Below are 23,121 nucleotides of genomic sequence, written 5' to 3'. Positions count from 1 at the left end.
GCAAAGACACTCCGACGCTCTTGTCAGAATATGTGCAGGCGGAATGAGGATGGTGTAGGGATGTGACATACCTTGGGGGAAGAGACAGTCTTCCCCTTATATACATGTCAGTAATGGGCCCCTTTGGAGGGCAGGCCCATATTCTCAAGGACGCTGTCCCGTAGCTGCGGGAGAGTCGCACGGGACGCGTGTCCGGGTCGGTCGAGAGGCACGTAGTCGGACCGGGTGGAGCTCGGGTCGGGTTGACCCGTAAGAATCCTGGGTCGTAACACAAATGCACCAGGAATATTAGAGATAATTTAGCAGACTTTCGAAAGCAGTTTATTCAAGCCACAAAAAAAGGTATCATATCCCTACTAATGGTACTAATGACCCTATCTTAGATGCTCACATGGCAAGGGTTATGGGAGGGAAAAATGTAGAGCAAAACAACGAGTATTATAAAGAGAACCCTCCGGGAACGACTGGCTATGGTAGAGAAGCACATAAGATGGCCATTGACCTTGATAGTATAGAAGAAACTGCTCCAAGTGGGAATGCAGCATATATCGAAGAAGAGCCTAAGGCTATGGAAGCCTAAATGGGCTTCTTTTGCATCAGGAGTTTTTTTTTTCTCTGAGTAGACTTATTCATTTACATTAGTATCTATGAATATCTTGTCTTGGAATTGTAGAGGAGCCTTTTCTAAAGGCTTCAAAACTTTTAAATGTTCTTATATTTAGATATAAAACTAACTTATGTATCTTATTGGAAACCCATGTCTCAGGTACTAAGGTTGAGGCTATTATCAGAAAATTGGGGTTTGACTCGTGGTGTATTAATGATGCTGAAGGTTTTTTAGGTGGTATCTGGTGTCTTTGGAGGTCAAATTCATGGAACATAAAGCCACTCATCATTCACAAACAGTTTGTTTATATGAAAGTGCAGTGACAAAATAACGCTCCTTAGTTTTTAACTTCTCCTTAGTTTTTTACTTGGCAAAGGATGACTACAAAGAGAAGACTAGATTATTTTATTAGCAATTTTAACTTTTTCTGATATTTTCTCAGATGTTGGTGTCAAACACTTACCCAAACTAAAGTTCGATCATCGTCCCATTTTGCTGGATTTTCAATTTACTCAAAGGAAAAAAGGAGTTAAGCCTTTCAAATTCCTTGTTCCTTGGGTTTTGCATGAGGATTATAATAATATGGTTAAAAGTAGCTGGTTGGAACAAAATAATTTGTTACAAAATATTAGCAACTTTGTTAATATAGCTAAGACTTGGAACAAAGAAATTTTTTGCCATATTTTCAAGAAAAAACAACTTATTTTTCTAAGGCTTGAAGGGATCAACAAAAAGAACTCTTTTAACAATAATTCCTTCTTGGATAAACTCCAAAAAGATTTGTGGAAATAATACGAGACAGTAGCAATTTAAGAGGAGACTTATTGACAACAGATGTCTAGATGTAATACCATTAATTTTGGTGATAAAAATTCAAAATATTTTTATTCAAAGACAAATGGAAGACGTAAGAGAAACAAAATCACAACCTTAAAGAGTGAGGAAGGCGAATGGGTGGACAATGTATACATTCTTAAAGTTTGGGGTGTTAATTTTTGTAAGAATCTCTATTGTTCTGAATCTGATTATAATGACTTTGTTATTTCTAATCAGTTTCCTAAGTTACAGGATATAGAGTATCAAGATATGGCTAAAGAGGTATCAAACGAAGAGATTAAGGACACAATTTTTTCTATGGAAAGTTGGAAGGCTCCGAGAAGCGATGGTTTTCCAGCCAAATTCTATCAACAAGCTTCAAATGTGGTGGCAAATTTCCTTACGACTTGGGTGAAAGTAGTTTTTAACGAGCCTCGCAACATAACAGAAGTGAACAAGACGGATAGCTATTCTTCCCAAAATTTCTTCACTGAAAAATTTTGGACATTTTAGACCTATTAGTCTCTGTAATATTTGCTATAAAATTGTGACTAAACTCATTGCATCTAAATTGAAAAAACATATGCCTTCTCTTATCTCTAATACTCAGTTAAGTTTTGTGCCTGGCAGGGTTAGTGCAGATAATATCTTAGTAGCACAAGAGGTGATTCACACCATGAGAAATAAAAAATATGGAAAAAGTTTGATGGCAATTAAAATAGTCTTACGACAAACTTAATTGGCTCTTTGTGATGGACTCCCTCAAAGATGCAGGGATCTCAAATCAAATTCGAAGTGTTATTAGCTTTTGTATATCAACGACATCCATAAAGTTTGTATGGAATGGTTCTCCATCAGAAAGCTTCTCCCCAAATAGAAGAATCGGACATGGAGATCCTCTTTTTTCGTACCTCTTTGTTTTGTGCATTGAACATTTATTCTAGTTGATAAATAAGTTAGTTCATGATAAGAAATGAGAATCTATAACTCTATCAAGAAGGGCCTAAAATTTCTCATTTCTGTTTTGCAGATGACCTAGTTCTCTTTGTAAAAGCGGATAGAAAATAGGTTCAGATTATCAAGGAGGCATTAAATCATTTTTGTGAGTATTCGGGATAGAAAATTAACCTTGACAAGTCTTGTGTGTACTTCTCTAATAATGTTAATCATACCATGAGACAAATGTTGAGCAAAGACTTAAGAATCAACCTCATAGCTAACTTGGAAAAATACTTGGGAGTCCCTCTCATTCATGAAATATGCAATCAACAACATTTTCAATTTGTTATTGACAAGATATAAAGCAAGTTATCTAGCTAGAATAAAAAGACTCTCTCTTTAGCCGAAAGGTGCACACTTAGCTTGTTCAATCAATACTATCAATTATTCCTAGCTACTATATGCAAACTATAAAGATTTCAGTAATAATGTACAACAAGATAGATAAAATTTGCAGAGATTTCTTATGGAAAAATAGTGATAAAATTTTAAGTTAGGGTTACTCAAATTTTCTACATATTTACTAAATAATTACAGACGAATATTTTGTCAATAATAACTCTAAAATCAATATTTTAATTTTATTGACAGAATAATTTGTCGATAATTTTTTTTAATTTTTTTACAAACAAAAAATCTGTTGGTATTTTTTACAACAAAATTTTGTCTTTAAAATTTATCTATAATCTGTTAGTTTTTAGCAGTGAAAAATTGGATTTAAATACATTATGTTTAAATCAATAAAAGTATAAGCCACCAAACTAAAAATCAAGAAAAGTATAAGAAATTAGTTTTTAATTATTCAATATTAACTAATTGATCATGAAATTAATTTTTAATCTTCGTTCTTTGGAGAAGCTGAGTTTATGATTAGTATTTAATATTTAGAGTTTAAAATTTAAAAGTAAAAATAATTTTAATCGAATGATATTAAGTTATTAACTGAACAAAATTAATTTTTTATAAATTGTTAACACAAAAGTCAAGTCAATAATAAATGATAATTAAATGTCTATTTAAAACTTTAAATGCCTTACGTTATTTGTTTTAACTGAAATCAAATTATATATGTAAAATGTGTTAAGTTTTTAATTTTTAAAAGTGGTGTATTTTTTAGAATGTTTTAGTAATTATATATGATAAAACAAATAAAAATTTATTTTAAAAAATATTTTTGTAAGTAGTTTGAAAAAAAATAGTTTTTAAAAACTATATACAAATTTATATTTTTTATTTATTAAATACAAAATAAAGACTTGCATTTTTAAAAATATGAATAGAGATAATTTTTACCAAATACACTTGTTACATCACAAAGTATATCACTTTTAAAAAAGAATAATTCGGGTCCCACCATATGAATAAATTAACGTGGTAAATATATTGTTATCTTAATCTTAATTAGATGTTTTCAACTTTCAAGTGTCTGGATAGGAAATGTATGCTCAAGATTTTTTCTTTGTTTGGTCAAATTGGATTAGTTGAATTCATAATAATAAGTTTTAGTTTCATATAGATTAAAAATAGAATGAATAATATTAGAGTAAAGTATGGTTTTTATCCTAATATTTAGGATAAGTTTTAAAGTTATTCTTAACGTTTAAATCGTATTTCTAATATTTTAAAATTGACTAAATATTATCTTACCGTTAAGGATCTGTTAATAAAATTGGTGACGGGATAAAATTGAGACAATTTTAAAACGTTGGGAATTTAAATAGGATGAAAACGTTGGGGACAAAAAACTATACATAGAAATAAATTTTAATTTTATCTTTTAATAATATCAATTTTTTACTATACATAGTTATTCAATTATTTTTTAATCACATCTAATTAACTTACACTTAATCACATTACTTTTATTCTAAATAAATTTATTTTTTCATAATTTTACTCTTAAAAATTTTTACTCATTATAAAATATTTGTAGAATGACTAGTACATAAACTTGTGAAAAAAATGATATATATACAATAAAGTAATGTGATTCTAGTCATTTTACAAATATTTTATGATGAGTAAAAAATTTTAAGAGTAAAATTATAAAAAATAAATTTATTTAAAATAAAAGTAATATGATTAAGTGTAATTTACTTAGATGTGATTAAAAAATAATTGAATAACTATGTATAGAAAAATTTGATATTATTGAAGAATATAGAATAAAATTAAAATTTATTTCTATGTATCATTTTTGTCACCAACGTTTTCGTCCTATTTAAATTTCTAACGTTTTAAAATGTCTTAATTTTGTCCTGCCATCACAAATTTCCCAATGACAGGACAACATTGAGTCAATTTTAAAATGTTAAGAACTTAAATAGGACGATTTAAACGTTAGGAATAACTTTAAAACTCACCGCAACCATTGGAGACAAAAACTATACTTTACTGATAATATTATTTTAGAAGACATATAAGATAATTCTAACTTTTTTTTAATGCAAACAATGTCATTTTAATCATCAAAAACAATGAATTTTAGATAAAAATGACAAGTATATAAATCGTTCGAGAAGATGCGACCAAACTTTTCACAAGCGAAGACTTGATAACGAGGACAGAGACGATGAGGACAGGGCAGCTGACGACGATAACAAAAACAGGTCCGGACTTTGCTTTGCTGATTTGCTTTAATAGGATTAGGGTTGGTGAATTGAAACTTTGGACATTTCAACATTTGAGAAATTAAAAAGGAAGAGGGAGAAGTGGGAGTATTTTGGCTTCTAGGCTGAGGAGTTTTTTTTTTTTTTTTTGGATAAAAACAGTGTCATTTTGAGAGAGTAGTAAACTGAGAGTTTAAAATTCAGTTTGGTTCATTCGATTTATCGATTAATTATCGATTCGGTCAGTTTTTTACCATTTTTTTAGAATAATTTAGACATCAATTGAATTAACTAATGAACTAATTCTTAGTTAATTCAGTCAAACTGATCGATTTGATCTGAATTTTAAATCTTTAATTCTAACTTAGATATTAACATGTAGGGTAAATAATTTTTGTTATCAGAAACAAGTTTTGTTATTGTGTGGTTAAACTCACGACACAAACATAATTTTTGGTGGTTATAGAAGAATTTAGTTTATTTGTAGTTATTTTAGTAACGCAAACTAAAGTAGCTAAAAAAAAATCATTTTAACCTTCAACATATTTTAATATATCATAAGAATTTAATTTTGATGTATTATATAACATAGTTTTACACATACATACATTAATTATGTAATATCACATAAATAAAAATATTTTTTTATATTAACCACAAAAATAATTATATAAAAAAATAAATATAATTAAATTACACTATCATCAAAATTAAACTCATATCTTAATTAAATCAATCAATTCCGAATATTTCTATTTATTATCAATATAAAAGAATTTTATCCATACAATCAATCCCAATTATTATGACACCAAATTTTTTTATATTATTATATTAATAAAAATAACTAATTTTTAAGAAAGACAATAATCTAAAATTACTTTATTTAAGTTAGAGAAAAGGATAAATAGGTCCCTGATCTTTTATCCCGCAGACATTTTCGTTCCTGACCATTAAAAAATACTTTTAAGTCCCTGACCTTCACAAAACCTGGACGGATCAGTCCCTCCGTCCAAATACCTCTGTCAGGGACTGATCCGTCCAAATGTCTCTGTCAGGAATTGATCTGTCCAAGTTTTGTGAAGGTCAGAGACTTAAAAGTATTTTTCAATGGTCAGGAACGAAAATATCTGCGAACAAAAGGTCAGGAATCTATTTGTCATTTTCTCTTTAAGTTAATATTTACAATTTTATATATTTAATATCTAAAATTATATACTTATTGCATCTAATATTATCTATTTATTTCAGAAGTAATTAATAAATATAAAATAAAATAATTTTAGACTGATTTAGATTAATTTTTATTATTTAATAAAAAATTATGTATTTAAACTTATAACTTAAAATTATTCAAACACATAAATACAACTAAATGACCATGAAATGAGTAAATGACCATATAAAACTCTTTAAAATAATCCATCAAAATTAAATTCTTCTGTTAAATTACAATTTTATCATTCAAATTTATGATATATCCAATTTCTCTAAGTTAATACAAGCAAAATCTTGGGGGTAATTTGGTATTTTAATGAAACAAAAGGAGTGGGTCCCAATAAACGTAATAACCATTTCCTCTCTCGGAAGTCCGTCATTCCCGTCCTCTCCTCCCTCTCTCTGCCACCCCGAATCCTAAAACCGTCCTCACGCTTTCCACGGTTCTTCTCCCCCAAATCTAACAGAACGCCACGTCACACATCTGATTTGATCTCAACGCTTCATCACAACCAAGCGAGATCCAACGCACCACATCATTTCCAACCCCACCGTACAGAACCCTCAGGCTTAGCTCATCGTAGCTGATATCACTCACTTCACCGAGTCACTCCTCACACTTTAGTATAAGAGCGAAAGAGCGTTGTTGGTGTTGACGCCATTTCACACATCACACACTGTACCCTGAAAAACCAAAACCACCAACAAACTCTTCCATTTCTCTCTCTCTCTCGTTCGTTTCTAGGGTTTGTTACTCACTGAGGTGAGCCTGACGGAGAAGAAGAACATTCTTCCGTGTTCTTTCTTCTCTCATTTTCAGCTTCGTCACTGAAATTTGCGTTTTAATTTTGAGTTCTTCTTACTTTTTTGTTGTTGATTTTGAATTTTGGTGGCGATTTACAGGTTTGTTGACTTTAGTTTTTGAGTCAAGTGATGAATTTATGTAATGTGACTTTGTGTTGTACGTTTTAGAGGTTGATCTTCTAGGATTTTTTTTGTTCACTGTTTATGTGTGAGTTCTGTGTGTCTCTGTGGTTCAAATTTGTTTTGTTCTCTGTTATATAGTGAAGCGTTTTTTGGCTCAAAATTTCACTCTGTTTTGGGTTTTTTCTTTGTTTTCACTAGATTTTTTTGTTGTTGATTTTTTAACAGTTGTTTATAATTTCTTTTTTTCATTTTTGAGTGGGGAACCTATTTTTGGTTAATGTGTTCAGTGTTCACTCACACACTCAGCGTTTTTTTTTTTGTGGTTTTGTATTTGTTTACCTTTCCTTTTCGGAGGATTTTTTGCTTCTAGCTTCATGGATTTGTTATTTTGCTGTCAGAGATGAACTTTGTTTTTATTTTCTGTGGTTTATTTACTTATTTATCATTTTTTATAGCCGCAAAACTTTTATGCGTATTCGTTTTTGCGCTTTTCACATTGCATGTAGGTTTTCTTCGCACGTTTTTATTTTCTAAAAAAAAGAGTCCAGAGAAAAATATATATTGAATTTTAGTTATAATTTTATTTTATATTTTGTATTTTATATTATGGAAACGTGTTGTGAGAACGCAGTTATACCGTAATGCTGATAATGATGATGCTATATAGTTATGGGTAACATTACTAAGAGTTGCATGCAGAGCCAGTAGATGACCATTACACTTAATCTTTTAGTTAATATCAGGTTTATCTTCCCTAGAAATGCTTGTTTGATGTGCTACTATTCTTAAACATGCATATTTTTGTTCTATGTGATTTTCAAGTTATTTTATATTTGGTTTTTTATCTATACATTCTAGTAAACTTATTACAATTTGATTTGACTGTGAAATTATAATGATACTCACATAATTTTGTGTGATTATGTACAGGAAATGGATTTGTTTGGCTCAAATGGAAATGACCACGAGGATTCTCTGCCGCCACCACCACCCGTCCCACCAGATGTTGTGCCTGCCAAAGCAGAGGAGGAGCTTCCTCCCGAGCCACCGAAGAAAACCCGGGTGCCAATAGCCAGGCGCGGTCTAGCTTCAAAGGGTCAGAAGCTGAGTCTGTTGACCAACCACTTCAAAGTGAATGTAAACAACACTGAAGGGGAATTCTACCAGTATAGTGTACGTATTTCAATTGTAGTTTATATTGCTTTATTATTATAATTATAATTATTATCTATTTCTAATTATATACTCGATGATTATATTAGTGACCAAATGTAAATCAATTTATCAGGTCTCTTAAGGTGCGAGCTAGTAAAGGGTAATGTAGGCAGAGGTTACCATGTTACATATTTTATGATTTTTTAATTTACACACCTGTGCATGTTACACCTAAAATGATTGCGGCTCATAGCATATATTTACACTATTGCCTGTGAAGTGCCGTTACAGTAATGACTCAATCTTGTTGAGTTGTTATATGGAGCTTGGATTAAACTTTATGTTTTATGTATTCTCGGAAATTGATATTGTTGAATGGAATAGACCCGATTTATAGGTTTTATCCCGGACTTGTTTGCATTGGTTGCAGTTGTTAGGTGTAGGATGCCTAGTGGTCCAGTAGGGTATTGGCTCTTAATGGTGGTGGCCTTGTGTCTCACTGGGTTAACTCTCTATTTTCCTATCCTGCTGGTTATAATATTGATTGCTTATTTTGCACTCTAACTTGACATGCTTTGCTATGCATATGAACAGGTGGCTCTTTCTTATGAAGATGGGCGCCCTGTGGAAGGAAAGGGTGCCGGAAGGAAAGTGATAGACAAAGTGAAGGAAACTTATGACTCAGAGTTGAATGGGAAGGACTTTGCCTATGACGGTGAAAAAACTTTGTTCACTGTTGGGTCTCTAGCTCGAAACAAGCTTGAGTTTACCGTTGTTCTTGAGGATGTTACCTCAAACAGGTTGAATTTCATGTGGTTGTGATTGGTTAATTCTCCTTGTTTTTCATGTTGTTTCAGCAATATCGCTTACATGTTAATTTTATCCCTTCTATAGAAACAATGGAAACTGCAGCCCTGAAGGTCATGGAAGTCCCAACGAAGGTGATAGGAAGAGAGTGAGGCGCCCATACCGTGCCAAAACATTCAAAGTTGAGATTAGCTTTGCCGCCAAAATTCCAATGAAAGCCATTACCAATGCTTTACGCGGGCAAGAAACTGAGAATTATCAAGAAGCCATCAGAGTTCTTGATATCATCCTGAGGCAACATGCTGCCAAGCAGTGCGTATTTTATGCTATTTGTAGTTTTTCTCTGTTCTTTGTTTCTGTTTGATTTGGTTGACAACGGTGCAAAGTTTATATTTCTTTTGTATGATGCTTCATGATGCCAATATTGCAGAGGATGCTTGCTTGTGCGCCAATCCTATTTCCACAATGACCCAAAGAATTTTGCTGATGTAGGAGGGGGGGTTCTCGGTTGCCGAGGCTTCCATTCTAGTTTTAGAACCACTCAGAGTGGCCTGTCACTCAATATAGGTATAATCTATCTATTCTACTCCATATTATCACCTGAACATTTTTGGCTTAATATTTGGTCTTTATCCCAACTGTAGATGTTTCAACTACCATGATTATTACTCCTGGTCCTGTGGTGGACTTTTTAATTGCCAATCAGAATGTGAGAGATCCCTATTCGCTTGACTGGGCAAAGGTAACTGCATCCCATGAACATTTACATATTGTGACTGATTTACTTATAAATAGGTCAATCTGACTATTTATTTTTCACTAACAGGCCAAGAGGACACTTAAAAATCTGAGGATTAGAACTAGTCCGTCCAATCAGGAGTTCAAGATTACTGGTCTCAGTGAACTCCCATGCAAAGAGCAGACGTATTATATTATTTTTACCTTTTTTTTTTGTGAAATACCATTTTTATCATTCACCCACTCCCACTATATGCACAACTATTTGGGAGTTAATGAAATTGCTTTTTCCATTGTAAGTGAAACTTTTAATCATGTGGGCATTATAGTTTTACTCTGAAGACCAGAGGTGGAGCAGATGGCGAAGATACTACGGAAGTGACTGTTTATGACTATTTTGTTAAACAACGCAATATAGAGCTCCGCTACTCTGGTGATCTTCCTTGTATCAATGTGGGAAAGCCGAAACGTCCAACATATTTCCCCATTGAGGTAAAAAAGATTACAGATTTTCTTTTGAGATGCCTCTTGTCAATATGTAATTTATTAAACCTTATAAATACTGAAAATCAAATGCAACTCATTTATTTTAAGTTCATGTTTAACTATTTTTCCTTGCCTTTTTTTTGGGCGGTTAGCTTTGCGATTTGGTATCCCTGCAACGGTACACGAAAGCACTTTCAACACTTCAAAGGGCTTCTCTGGTCGAGAAATCCAGGCAAAAACCACAGGAGAGGATGAGGGTGTTGAATGATGTAAGTCTTGATGATTTATCGTAGTAACATGATTCGAATTTTTAAATGTCTTTCTAAGGGCTCTCATCTTTGTATTCCAGGCCCTCAAAACCAGCAACTATGCTTCTGAACCCATGTTGCGTAGCTGTGGTATTCAAATAAACAATAGTTTCACTCCAGTTGAAGGACGTGTTTTGCAAGCTCCAAGGGTATTATTTTTTAATCTTTTTGCTTGCTATGGCACTTCCCACTTTCATGAGGCTAACTTACAGCTGCTAACTAATTTGAGAAATTATTTTTCTTTTCTTTTATTAGAAATTTGATGTTAACTGCAAATATGGTTGTGTATCTTCAGCAGAATGTTGTACCAATGCATGTCAATTTTCAATTTTACAACGCATTTTTAAACATTGTTGATGTGATTACAAGTCGTGGTGAAGTTTTATGAAGTTTTTTCCGGATTTAGGTTAGTGTTATATAAACTGAATGCAATTGCCTGGAAAAACAGCTGCATTGTGTTTCTGTTCTATTCCAGTTGTTGCTCTCAGCATTTGCTAAAATAGATTTGTATGATAACGCATTTCTTTTTGTCTTTGGCCTGAAGTTAGTTTTTGACATTGCCTGATAAAATTGTACTCTATGTACCTTTATTGTTTGGTTTTAGCTGTTTTATAACTGAGCCATTCTTTGTTTCAATAAATGGTTTTATTATCCCATTTGGTAATTAATACATACTTTGGTTTTTACAACATTGTTCCTGACTGATTATTCAAAATTGTTATATATATAGCTGAAATTTGGGAATGGAGAGGACTTCAATCCTAGGAATGGAAGGTGGAATTTTAACAATAAGGTACTTCTTTGGTAATTCTGTACTATCCTTAGCTACCTTCTATGTAGTTCAAAACAGTCAAATGGACACTGATTTTGTGGTATGATGACTTGTATGTTTCTCCAGAAAATTGTCCAACCAACAAAGATTGAGAGGTGGGCAGTTGTTAACTTCTCTGCTCGCTGTGATGTGAATGGGCTTATCAGGGACCTGATTAAATGTGGAGGAATGAAAGGAATTGTGAGTTTCTTTACTCTATATTGAGCTAGGTGATGCCCGAAAGGGTTGCTGACATCATTTGTTGTCTTGTTTGATTGACAGATGATTGATCAGCCTTTTGATGTATTTGAAGAACAAAATAGTAACAGACGTGCCCCTCCACTTGTCAGGGTGGAGAAAATGTTTGAATTGATTCAGTCTAGACTTCCTGGGGCCCCTCAGTTCCTGCTTTGTCTTCTTCCAGAGCGGAAGAACTCTGATCTTTATGGTTAGTGGTTTCAAGTACTTTTCACTTCTAAATTATAAGCTTGCTGTATATTCTTGCGAAGTTCCTTATTTGAGAAAATTAGTTGGACATCTTAGTAAAATAATTGTGCATCCAGGTCCTTGGAAGAAGAAGAACCTTGCTGACTTTGGAATTGTTACCCAGTGCATTGCTCCAACAAGGGTCAATGATCAGTATTTGACCAATGTTTTGTTGAAAATAAATGCAAAGGTACATGATTTCTTTGGCTCGCCTCCTTTTATTATTTTCTTATTACCTGGTATTATATGTCTCTTGCCTAGTGTATCTAATTTATTTATACATGTCTTTTGTCTTATTCTTACCTAGAGTTTTCCTCCCTTTCCTTTCCTTTTGCAGCTTGGTGGGTTGAATTCTTTGCTAGGTGTGGAGCACTCCCCTTCTATTCCTATTGTTTCAAAAGCTCCTACACTCATTCTTGGCATGGATGTGTCCCACGGCTCCCCAGGGCAATCTGATATTCCATCAATTGCTGCGGTAAATGGTTGATGGTTTTCTTTGTATTTTTTTGGATATATTTTTTAATCAGTTTAAAACTTTAAATGCTGTTTTAATAAGTTGATTGTCTGCTCTCATTCTTACTGTGTAAATATGTAGGTGGTGAGCTCTAGACAATGGCCACTGATATCTAAGTACAGGGCATGTGTTCGAACACAGTCTCCCAAGGTCGAAATGATTGACAATTTATTTAAGAAAGTATCTGATAAAGACGATGAAGGAATAATCAGGTTTTTTTTTATTTATTTAATTTTAGTCTTGTCCTGATAGATACTTTCATACAACACAGTTTTTCCATGCATTACCTGATTGATATATTTTATTATTTGCAGGGAACTTCTCATTGACTTCTATTCAAGTTCCGGAAAGAGGAAACCTGATAATATAATTATATTCAGGTATTTTTCTTTCAGAAGTTTTCTGCTATGAACCATATATTATTTTCTTGTTCCTACCATTTATTTTATTTTGCATCTTTTGCTGGCTCAGGCTGTTGTAATTTCTAGAATTAGACTTTCATGGTTCTAGATGTTATTTTTTCTGTTTTATGGTAGGGATGGTGTTAGCGAGTCTCAATTCAATCAAGTTTTGAACAAAGAACTTGATCAAATCATTCAGGTTTTCTTCTAAGCTTATTCATTGCAAATTCTAATAACCATAAACCTTGATCTTTAAGGAGTATTCACATTTTAAAATTTTAGGCCTGCAAATTTTTGGATGAGAACTGGGATCCGAAGTTTGTGGTGATGGTTGCTCAAAAGAATCACCATACCAAGTTTTTCCAGCCGGGATCACCTGACAATGTTCCTCCTGGTAATTAGTTTGTGGGTTTCATATTTTCTTTTAATTCCGCTAATCTTTTTTGGTTTTGCAGGAACGGTTATTGATAACAAAATTTGTCACCCTCGGAACTATGATTTTTACATGTGTGCCCATGCTGGAATGATTGTGAGTATTTGCTTTTCTTGAGGCATCTCCTAATGATACTGAATCTAAATTAAATTCTCTGTTTGCAATGCATGTCATGTGGCTTCATCCAGTAATTTGTGGAAGGCTGTATCAATGTTTACACATTATTACCTTTGTTCACTTGTCATGCTTCCTTCTATTTTGACTTTTATCTTCTAGTTTTTTAGTGAAAGTCAAATTGGTCTGTGTTTTGTACATTCTGATGATGCTCTAGTTAAGTCTGACATTTTAAACATAAACGTTTGTAAATGATTACCCCATTTTTAACGCTTTTAAAAACATCCTCTCAGGGTACTACCAGGCCTACTCACTACCATGTGCTGTTAGATGAGATTGGTTTCTCTCCAGATGATCTTCAGGAACTTGTTCATTCTCTTTCCTATGTGTAAGTGGAAATTTGGTCCCAACCTAATCAACTTTAGACTCTGTAATAATCTTGATAGATAATTTTGTGATGTATCTTACGAATGAAATTTGTTGTATGACACAGGTATCAGAGGAGTACCACTGCCATCTCTGTTGGTATGTTCTACTCATTTCTTTTTAATCCTTTCCAAAACTCATGAGTCAACCTAAATAGAGTTTAGAGTTTGTTGACCCAAACAATTTCGTGATTATTCATGACTTAATTTCAGACTTCGAAAACCTTGGGAAATATATTTTAACATTATAGATACAGTGGACAAGGTTCTAATTCATGATAACCTATGTTTCTCTTCAGTTGCTCCAATATGCTATGCTCACCTGGCTGCAACTCAGATGGGACAGTTCATGAAATTTGAGGACAAATCTGAGACCTCATCAAGCCATGGTGGACTCACTGCTGCTGGAGCTGTTCCTGTCCCTCAGTTGCCCAAATTGCAGGAGAGTGTTTGCAACTCCATGTTCTTTTGTTAGAGAAGCCTCTCTGTTGGTGATGCCTCTTTAGGATAGACAATGGATAATTTTAATTTACATGCTTGTTGACTGTTTCTTTGCCTTTTGTGGATACAATCAAAACCATGTCGTAGACCTAATGACTTGATTGCCATATATTATGGGTAAAAGACTAAATACCTGCGGATGCATTTTGGATATGCTTTCACATGTGTTTTGTCTTTCCCATTTTATGGTAGCTTTTAGTTAATATATGAAGTTATCCATCTAAGTTTCATCCTAATCCCTTTCATGTGCTATGTTTCATTAGCTATTTTTTTAGTCGAGTTGGATGATTAGATGGAGAACGCTTTTTATAAGAATATAAGGTATATATATTTCAAGTTAGATCTGTATGGTACCTTACCCTTCAGCTCCAAATATATCCGTGTTTCTTGATTATCTGATTTGGTTTCCTTTGGGGTTTGTTGATTATGGCATGGGTGGTTTGAAATTTGAGTTTTAAAATCGTCCGTTTTAGTGTTTTAATTTTGGGATGAAAGTAATTAGGCAATTTTATTTATCACTTTAGTAAGTATAAGAATAGATGTAAAATGAAACAACGTAACTCTTATCTTTGTGGCATGGCAACTTAATGCTTCTTAACTCGTGCCTAAAAGTTTGTTTTTCTTTTTCGATACTATTTAGACTTGCCACAAATTTCCAACAATTAGTAACGATTATTGTTGATTTTATTCTTTCATCAATATCTAGACGCGTAAAGAAAAAGGGTTAAAAAAACATGTGGTCTACATTATGGTAATAAAAATGCTTAGAGGAAAAAGAGATCTTGGAATTAATCAGTATACCGGGACAGAATATCTTATATTTTTTGGTGGGAATTGAGAGCTTGGATATTATAACATCTGATATTCGGAACCGTTCATCAAGTCATTAACGAAGAACTATTTCACATTTCATGTGAACCAATTTCGTACGTTCAAATCGTTCTCAGTAGTTCCATGTTTCGTCATTGATTTTTTTATTGGAAGTTCAATCGTTCTTATTTCATATGGTTATATTTGCTATGCAGCTCACCTGTTTGTTCAAATGTTTCAATGATCATAGCAATGCCCCCCAAGAATTTATTATTATTTGCTTAGGGTGAAACTTTTGAAGTGATGATAAAATTGTATGCTGCTTGCTGCATTTCACATTATCCTTCATTCCAGCACCAGTGCCTTTCAAGTTTAAAACTAAAATTCATTTGCTAAATAATTAAGAGTATGTAACTATGTGGATTAATTTATCTAGTTGTTAGTTGTGATTGTATTAACTTGCACTTTGCTTGATTTCCGATCAGTATAGGAAAGATTGGAGCTTTGTTTTGTTTGAGCTGAATCCTTTCAAGAATGTTCCCCATTAGGAGTTTAATTTCCAGCAAGACTCTGAGTCTCAGACAGTTTTCATCCTCAACAACTCCTCAAGTGCTTAGGCCTGGTGATATCCTGAGACAATCAAGACTCTTTACTGAAGAAGATGTCACTCAATACTCTAAAGTGAGCCATGATTCTAATCCTTTGCATACTGATCCTGTGGCTGCCAGAGATGTCGGATTCGAAGGTCCTCTCGTCCATGGGATGCTCGTTGCTTCTCTCTTTCCTCGCATCATCTCGTCACATTTTGTAAATCCCATGCTAATCTCTCTATTTTGATTTGTGGTATCAATATATGAAAATGTCTTAGTTAACGATCTTGGTAAACCAAATTCGAGTGACTAAAACCGATGAATTAGGCTATGATATGATCTTGCTTAGAGTGGGATGAGAAGTAACAGAAGTATAGTTTGGTTTCAGCAACCTTCAACATAAGTAATAACCATTCTCTAGCTATTAATAGGTAGAAGGAACATGAAATAAACACAAATAGTCTTTTAGGTATCATCATGGATTCTATGCATGCTTGGATATAAGCCTTTATGTCTGGTGGATTTAGGTATTATGAAGGACTCTATCTTCATCTCAGATAAACGATGTCATTCCCAAAATTTTCAATGATTTTGTGAATTGTGGCACCAACTTGATGAAAGCCTTCTAATTAAGTGTGTGTATGTGTTATTTATTTGAAAAGGAAATTTTGTCAGAGAAGAAATTTATTTGCAGAATTTTTCTTTTCATAGCTTTCTTGGTAACTTTCATTATTATAACATAATTGGTTGATTGTAGCCTGGAGCTGTTTATGTCTCTCAAAGCTTGAATTTTAAGTTCCCTGTGTATATTGGAGACCACATTACTGGTGAAGTAGAAGCAACACATCTGAGAGAAAATAAAAACCGATATCTGTAAGTTTCGTCTTGACATTGATGTTTCTTCCTTTTCTTTTGAACACTGAGTAACTTTGTGAATGCGATTCAGTGCAAAGTTCAAAACAAGGTGCCTCAAGAATGGTGAATTGCTTGTTATTGAAGGTGAGGCTACAGCTATGTTGCCAACACTGACCTTTGAAGAAGAGCAATGTAAGGAGTGCTGAAAAAGTTATTCACAAAAATGGACTATTAGCCGTGAGCCTTTTTCAAATGCTAAATAAATGTATTTGTGATTAACCACTTTGCCCCCACCATAAAGAAAAACAGCAGGGGGAGACAGTTTTTGTAGTTTTGCTGATTATAATGCAGTTTATGCAGACTTAGGTATTTGAATTTTTGGTCCACAGACCACAGTCCACACTCCACGCACTTTGTTGTGTTTATATAATTCTCACTTTTGCATATAGATATAAAATTAACCAAAAACAAAAAAATTATCACCGAGAAGCTATTTACAATAAAAAATTATGTAACATTTGCTTTATAGCTTAACCAATTGAATTTGATAATTTGGAATAAAAAAAAAGGGGCAAAATTGATTGATGAAAATTGCATAATCGTAATAACATTGGATAAAATTAAAACCACCTAACACTAAAATATTACTTGAAGCACAATAACATCGAAAATAGGAGTAGCATTACTGTATAGTGATAAAAAAATACTGAAATTTTCTAGTTCAGTCAATTGCTATTTCAAAGGGACTAAATAATAGTTTTTGAAAGAACAACCAACTGTGTGGTAAGATATTGATTAGATAATTTCTTGCAGGGTATTGATAACTCCGACAAAATATAGTGGGTTGGCTTTAAGAGATGAGATATTCCTATAAAGACGCGTAAAACGTCTTTTTGTAAAGACGCTTACGTGTCGTATTATCATTAGATGTATTAATGAACCGGTTATTTTTTAATTTTTTAACAAATTAGAATAAAATCGATTTTTTATAACAATAACAATAAATCTAAATTTTTTTTTTTAGAAATTTAATTGTATTTTTAAATTTTTAGGGATTTAAATGTCCGCAAAACAAAAAGTTAGGGATATATTTGTTTTTTTATCAAAAAATTTAAAGATATTCAGTTTAGATTATGTAATTCGATCGGATCAAATCGGGTCTAATAATTATAATACAGACAATTAAGTTTATTATTGTTGCTATAATAAATTAATTTTATTCTAGTTTATTAAAAAATAAATTATTAACCAGTTTAATAAAAATATCTAATATTAATATGACACATAAGATTTTTAATGTCTTTATTAAAATAATCTCCTTAAAAAATTCTTGGCTTTTGTTAATCTCTTCCTTGGCATTTGGTTTCTCAATTCTTGAAACATAAGTACTTCTCTCTTGTATTCGTTAATTTATTTTTTAGTTTTTTTAAATTATTTTATTTTATTGGCAGAATGAAATAATAATAAAGATAAGTAAGGACCCAACTCCGGATCCAACAAAAATTCAATCATACAATTAAGTGGAATAAAATCTAATATGTAATTCTTTATCTAATATTTAAAAGATAAGTACTCTTTTATTTAGTTAATAGTTTGCAAGTCTTTATTAATAATTTTGATATAATTAGTCTTTCTTCTTATCGTTCTTCAATAGTTTTTATAGTTTTTTTCATAGATATATTAATTAAAATTATTAAACAAATAAAAAGGTTAAACCAAATACACTTTAAGAGAATGACTTGTACTTCTTCCTACTCCACATTGTACGGCGTTCTATAACCAAATACTTCTCCTTTTTTTGATATATTTTTTAATTTTCCTTTTTTTGATATATTCTTTAATCTCATTTCGATCACAAATGATTGAATAACTTTCAACCCTAATATGTTTCTTTTTCTTAACTCGTTTTTTAGATATTGTTTTCATTCCTTTCATGTCCACAAAACACATAATACTTATTTATTTTGACTACAACAATCAAATTATTTACTTATAAATTAACAAATACTCTTATCTGTTTTTTTAGAAGTTTTTATATTGTGCTTACTTTGACAAGCATCCCATAAAATATAACACATGCAATTTCTTAAAATAAAATAAATTTTTATACAATAAGATACAGTTAACATAAAATATGACCCCACGGTTGTCTGACAGACCATATAAAAATGTCTATAAGTTCGTATATCTGTATCCTTAAATTCTAAGGAGACAGGAATCAAAGTCTGATTGATGAATCATGACCGTGTGATTAGAGCGTGATTAATTGGTCCAGATTCAAATCTCCTAGGGACTCTCATCTGTGGCAGTGGAGGATCGTACTTGCCGCAATTTCTGTGGTGAGATGGTCGCACGGTTGTCTGACAGACCATACAAAAATGTTTTTTTTTTTTTCCTTTTTATTTGTTCCATCTCCACTTCTTTTAAAAAATAATTATGACCCCACGCTTGTCTGATAGACCATACAAAAATGTCTATAAGCTCGTATATCTGTATCCTTAAATTCTAAGGAGACAGGAATCAAAGTCTGATTGATGAATCATGACCGTGTGATCAGAGCATGATTAATTGGTCCAGATTCAAGTCTCTTAGAGGCTCTCATCTGTGGTAGTGGAGGATCGTACTTGCAGCAATTTCTGTGGTGAGATGGTCGCACGGTTGTCTGACAGACTATACAAAAATATATTTTTTTTCCTTTTTATCTGTTCCATCTCCACTTCTTTTAAAAAATAATTATGACCCCCACGGTTGTCTGACATACCATACAAAAATGTTTTTTTTTTCCTTTTTATTTGTTCCATCTCCACTTCTTTTAAAAAATAATTAGACCATCTCCAGTAGGGAACTCATCCCAATTTCTGTTTATGGCCCACCTGTCATAAAAAGTAACTCCACATCAGCTTTTGCGTCATAAACAATAAATAGGAACTCAAAGCATCTCTCTCTTCTCCATTAGGAGGAACTAACTTTAGTCCCTATTGTGGTCCCACTTAATTAATTAATTAAAATACTTAAAATTAATATAATTAATTTTTTTCAATAATATTATTTAAATTTATAAATTTAAAAATAATTCATTATTAAAAGATATTAATATTAAATAAATTCATATATAATAATAATACACAATATATAATTCGAGATTATACTAATTTATAGTTTTTTGTTTACAACTGCTAATTTTAATAATACCATTAGTATTTTAAATTTTAAAAATAAAAATAACCAACTCAACTAAAAATTATTTTATAAGGTATAAAAATTAAATTTATTTTTTAATGTAAATAAATTTAATTAATTATAATTTAATATAATAATATAAATAATATTCAATATTAATTATAATATAAATAATTAATATAAATTATTAATTAAATAAAAATATAATTATTTAATATAATTTTTATTATAATTATTACTAATTTAATTATTATTTAATTATTTAATTATTTCAGATTTTATATTATTATTTGTTTATAATAACTTGCCAAATGGCAAGTTATTATTGGTTAATTTGAGTCCCTGCTTAGAGGGACTCCCTTATTTTGATCCTTGTGCGGTAACTCACTCCTTCTCTCCTCCAATGGTTAGAGTTCCTATATGTCAGAAAAAAAGTCAAAGAGGAACTCACCATTGGAGGTGCTCTTATGACCCCGCAAAAATTATAATATAATAGTTCAATAGAAGTTATGTTTGACGTTAATATAATTATAATAAAAAAATTAATTTTAATATTATAAAATAATTTTATATGTATATTTAATTATATAATTTTAATCCTAATATAATAAATTTAATATTTTTTAACTATAAAAAAAATTAATCAGTGCTAATACTTAAGAGACTACAACTAATATGTGATTCTCATAGCTTGGCTTGTATGGAAACTTCATCTTTTTACACGTTCAGCCGCGTGGATGTCCAGGGCCTTCTCGCCAAGTCCCTGGGACGGTGGCATCGCAATGGTAGCTGAGATACTAGAGCGTGTTTTTTTTTTGGTCGGTAGATTAGATAACTCCCAATTTTAGGTACTCTAATAGATTGGATAAACTTTCAATCTTAGATACACAATACACATTCATACACTCTTTATATATTTACCAATTTTTTTTTTCGGTTACAGCTGGTAAGACTTGAACTCGAAACTTTTTAAATAGAAAGAGAGCAGAATGTCATGTGAGATATGGCTCATTGGCCTAGAGCTCCTTTAAACTATATTTTCGGACGTCTAGTAAAAACAATGGACCTTGCCTCTTCATGCGGACCAGACGAATCAAAAATAAAATTATATAAAGCAATGACTGTTAAGATTAATGCCAAATATTTTAGAGGCCACTAGACAATTTATTGAGTCAAATAAAAAATCGACAAAAAGCCACAGACATAAAAAAAACTGTCTAAAAGAAACCTGAAAACTGTGTCAAAAAGTTCAAAGACCCCTATAATCCTTTTCATGCCAGCCCTATTCTATAACTCACCATATATGTTCATGGGAAAAGTGTCTCCAAGACCTAGAGGAGAAATTGGTGTTAAACACAAACCTTAAAACAGTTACAGTTCATCAACACAATAAGTTCTCTTAAATACCGAGAGAACCCACCGGCCAGTCCCAAATAGGCAAATATCACTAGAAAAAGACAACCTGTAAAATATGTCTTGTGACATACACAAAAGGTGATATACAACAATAGAAAATTTAGGAAATCAGCACTTTTATTAAAATTTTGTAACATTTAACCAATAAAAAAAAATGAGTAATTCCACAATGTTAGATGTAATCTCACATCGTTAAAAACATTAAGGATGACTAGTTGATGATTACAAATTATAAAATCTACTGGTCTCCTAACACTCCTCATTAAACAATCCAAACTTGTAGCTAACCACTATCACAATTAGCCTAAATATAAAATAAACTTAGTCTAAAAAACCTAAGCTAGCATTACTGTATTCAAGTTAGAAAGTATTCTCCCGAAGCAACATTGCTTTACAAGGAACAGCCATACATGAGCAGAGACGGGACATAAATTGTTCAATTCTTCTAAGATCCATTCAACGTTTTTTCTTTCTCCTGGTGGCTACTTCTTCTACGACATTGGGTAAGATATAACATGTAGAATTCAATTTATAATATATGCATACATTGCAGGCGTTAACACTAACACATACATCCAATCAAGTATTGCTACAATATCATAATAGTTTTACTCAACCACTCACTGTCTAAAAGATTTACAAATGAAAACATGTGGTAGGAGCCAATGCACGAAAAATCCGAACTTTAACCAGATGGGTAGCAATCAAGGTGGCGTAGAACACAAAAGTAGCTAACATACAAATAATTCCCACAAAAAAAAAAAAAAAAAGAAAAAGAAAAAATGTTCTGCAGCCGGGAATTGAACCCGGAAATTCTAATCATTGAATTTGCCTGAGTGCTACTGCGGATAGTAAATTTGTTGTACACTTTTTTAACAAATATTATTTTTATTATCTTAATGTTTGATTGATGTCTTGATTATCAACATAAAAAGAGAATTAATCATAAAATTATAAATATTTATTATATCATGATATTTTTTCAATTCCAAAAATGAGTTTTTATTGAAACAAAATATTTTTCTTTAATTTTAAATTTATATCAAATTAAATATAAAAGTATATTAAAAATTATTAGTCATAATAAATACTTAATGCATATTTTTCTAATATATTTAATTAATTAATATTAAAAATTTTTATTTATCACTTCTATATTTTAAACAATATAAAAGTATTTAACTTACAAAAATTAAAAAGTTTATTGAATTCTTATTTTATTTAAGACATTACCATCAAGTAATTACTATAGTTCGAGAATGTTGACAAACTTCCTATGAATGTTGGTGATAAACATTATGATCCTTTATTTTCATTTTTGGTTTTGGGTTGACCACAAACCCCACTAAGTATTAAAATGAAAAAATCTTGTATGAGAAAATTTCCTCTAAGAACACCAGGTTATTATTAACTTAGCATTTATTATTAATGATTGAATGTCTCGAACTTAAATTTATGCGATTAATAACAGAAAAACTTTTGATTCTTTGACATTTCTTTTATCTTTTTTTTTTTTTTTTTTTTTTTTGTCTTGGATAGAAGGTGCCTCAGGCTCATAGTATAATAAGAGGAGACATTATACCAATTTGGATTTATGCCAGGCAGATCTACCACTGAAGTGATATACCTATTAAAAATGATAATGGAGAGGTATCGTAGTAATAAAAGGGATCTACATGTGGTGTTTATTGATTTGGAAAAAGCATATGATAGGGTGCCAAGAAGGGAGGTCTTATAGAAGGTTTTAGAAAAGAAGAGAGTAAGGATCACATATATTTGTGCAATTAAAGACATGTATGATGGGGCCACAACTAGTGTGAATACTCAAGGTGGTGTGACAGAGGAATTTTTTATTGGTATAGGATTACACGAGGGATCATCCTTAAATCCATACCTTTTCACATTAGTCTTGGAA

The 23,121-nt window shown here is 31.6% G+C and overlaps 2 protein-coding genes, 1 non-coding gene and 1 pseudogene across 4 annotated transcripts; all 4 read left to right on the top strand.

The window, feature by feature from the left end:
- The first annotated feature begins 6,624 nt into the window (after window positions 1-6,624).
- On the top strand, window positions 6,625-14,749 carry LOC112764246 (protein argonaute 4). The gene is made up of 23 exons (XM_025809796.3): window positions 6,625-7,012; window positions 8,107-8,349; window positions 8,926-9,131; window positions 9,226-9,450; window positions 9,569-9,705; window positions 9,783-9,880; window positions 9,965-10,062; window positions 10,206-10,368; window positions 10,515-10,631; window positions 10,712-10,819; window positions 11,401-11,463; window positions 11,569-11,682; window positions 11,764-11,929; window positions 12,045-12,157; window positions 12,305-12,442; window positions 12,563-12,693; window positions 12,796-12,861; window positions 13,018-13,081; window positions 13,165-13,276; window positions 13,338-13,411; window positions 13,723-13,817; window positions 13,923-13,954; window positions 14,154-14,749. Exons 2-23 carry the CDS (start codon window positions 8,110-8,112, stop codon window positions 14,327-14,329), a joined length of 2,736 nt encoding a protein of 911 aa, XP_025665581.1. The 5' UTR covers window positions 6,625-7,012; window positions 8,107-8,109; the 3' UTR covers window positions 14,330-14,749.
- An 8-nt stretch (window positions 14,750-14,757) lies between these two features.
- On the top strand, window positions 14,758-16,985 carry LOC112764249 (3-hydroxyacyl-[acyl-carrier-protein] dehydratase, mitochondrial). Of its 2 annotated transcripts, none has more exons than XM_025809799.3 (4): window positions 14,758-15,281; window positions 15,651-15,972; window positions 16,513-16,628; window positions 16,702-16,985. In XM_025809799.3, the coding sequence occupies exons 2-4, from the start codon at window positions 15,700-15,702 to the stop codon at window positions 16,814-16,816; spliced, it is 504 nt and encodes a 167-aa protein (XP_025665584.1). In that variant the 5' UTR covers window positions 14,758-15,281; window positions 15,651-15,699; the 3' UTR covers window positions 16,817-16,985. The 2 variants fall into 2 exon arrangements, with proteins under 2 accessions (XP_025665584.1, XP_025665585.1); XM_025809800.3 differs by having other exon boundaries at window positions 15,140-15,281; window positions 15,656-15,972.
- Window positions 16,986-18,752: 1,767 nt separating this feature from the next.
- Window positions 18,753-18,980, top strand: LOC112768437 (small nucleolar RNA U3). Its single transcript, XR_003185867.1, has one exon. It is a non-coding gene; the product is annotated as a small nucleolar RNA U3 (small nucleolar RNA).
- A 94-nt stretch (window positions 18,981-19,074) lies between these two features.
- LOC112768438 (small nucleolar RNA U3) lies at window positions 19,075-19,282 on the top strand (annotated as a pseudogene).
- Window positions 19,283-23,121: the final 3,839 nt, after the last annotated feature.

This window comes from Arachis hypogaea, chromosome 17, assembly GCF_003086295.3.
Source record: "Arachis hypogaea cultivar Tifrunner chromosome 17, arahy.Tifrunner.gnm2.J5K5, whole genome shotgun sequence".
Taxonomy (NCBI): domain Eukaryota; kingdom Viridiplantae; phylum Streptophyta; class Magnoliopsida; order Fabales; family Fabaceae; genus Arachis; species Arachis hypogaea.
Note: the sequence above shows the minus strand (reverse complement) of the source record. Positions and strands in the feature narration are given on the sequence as shown.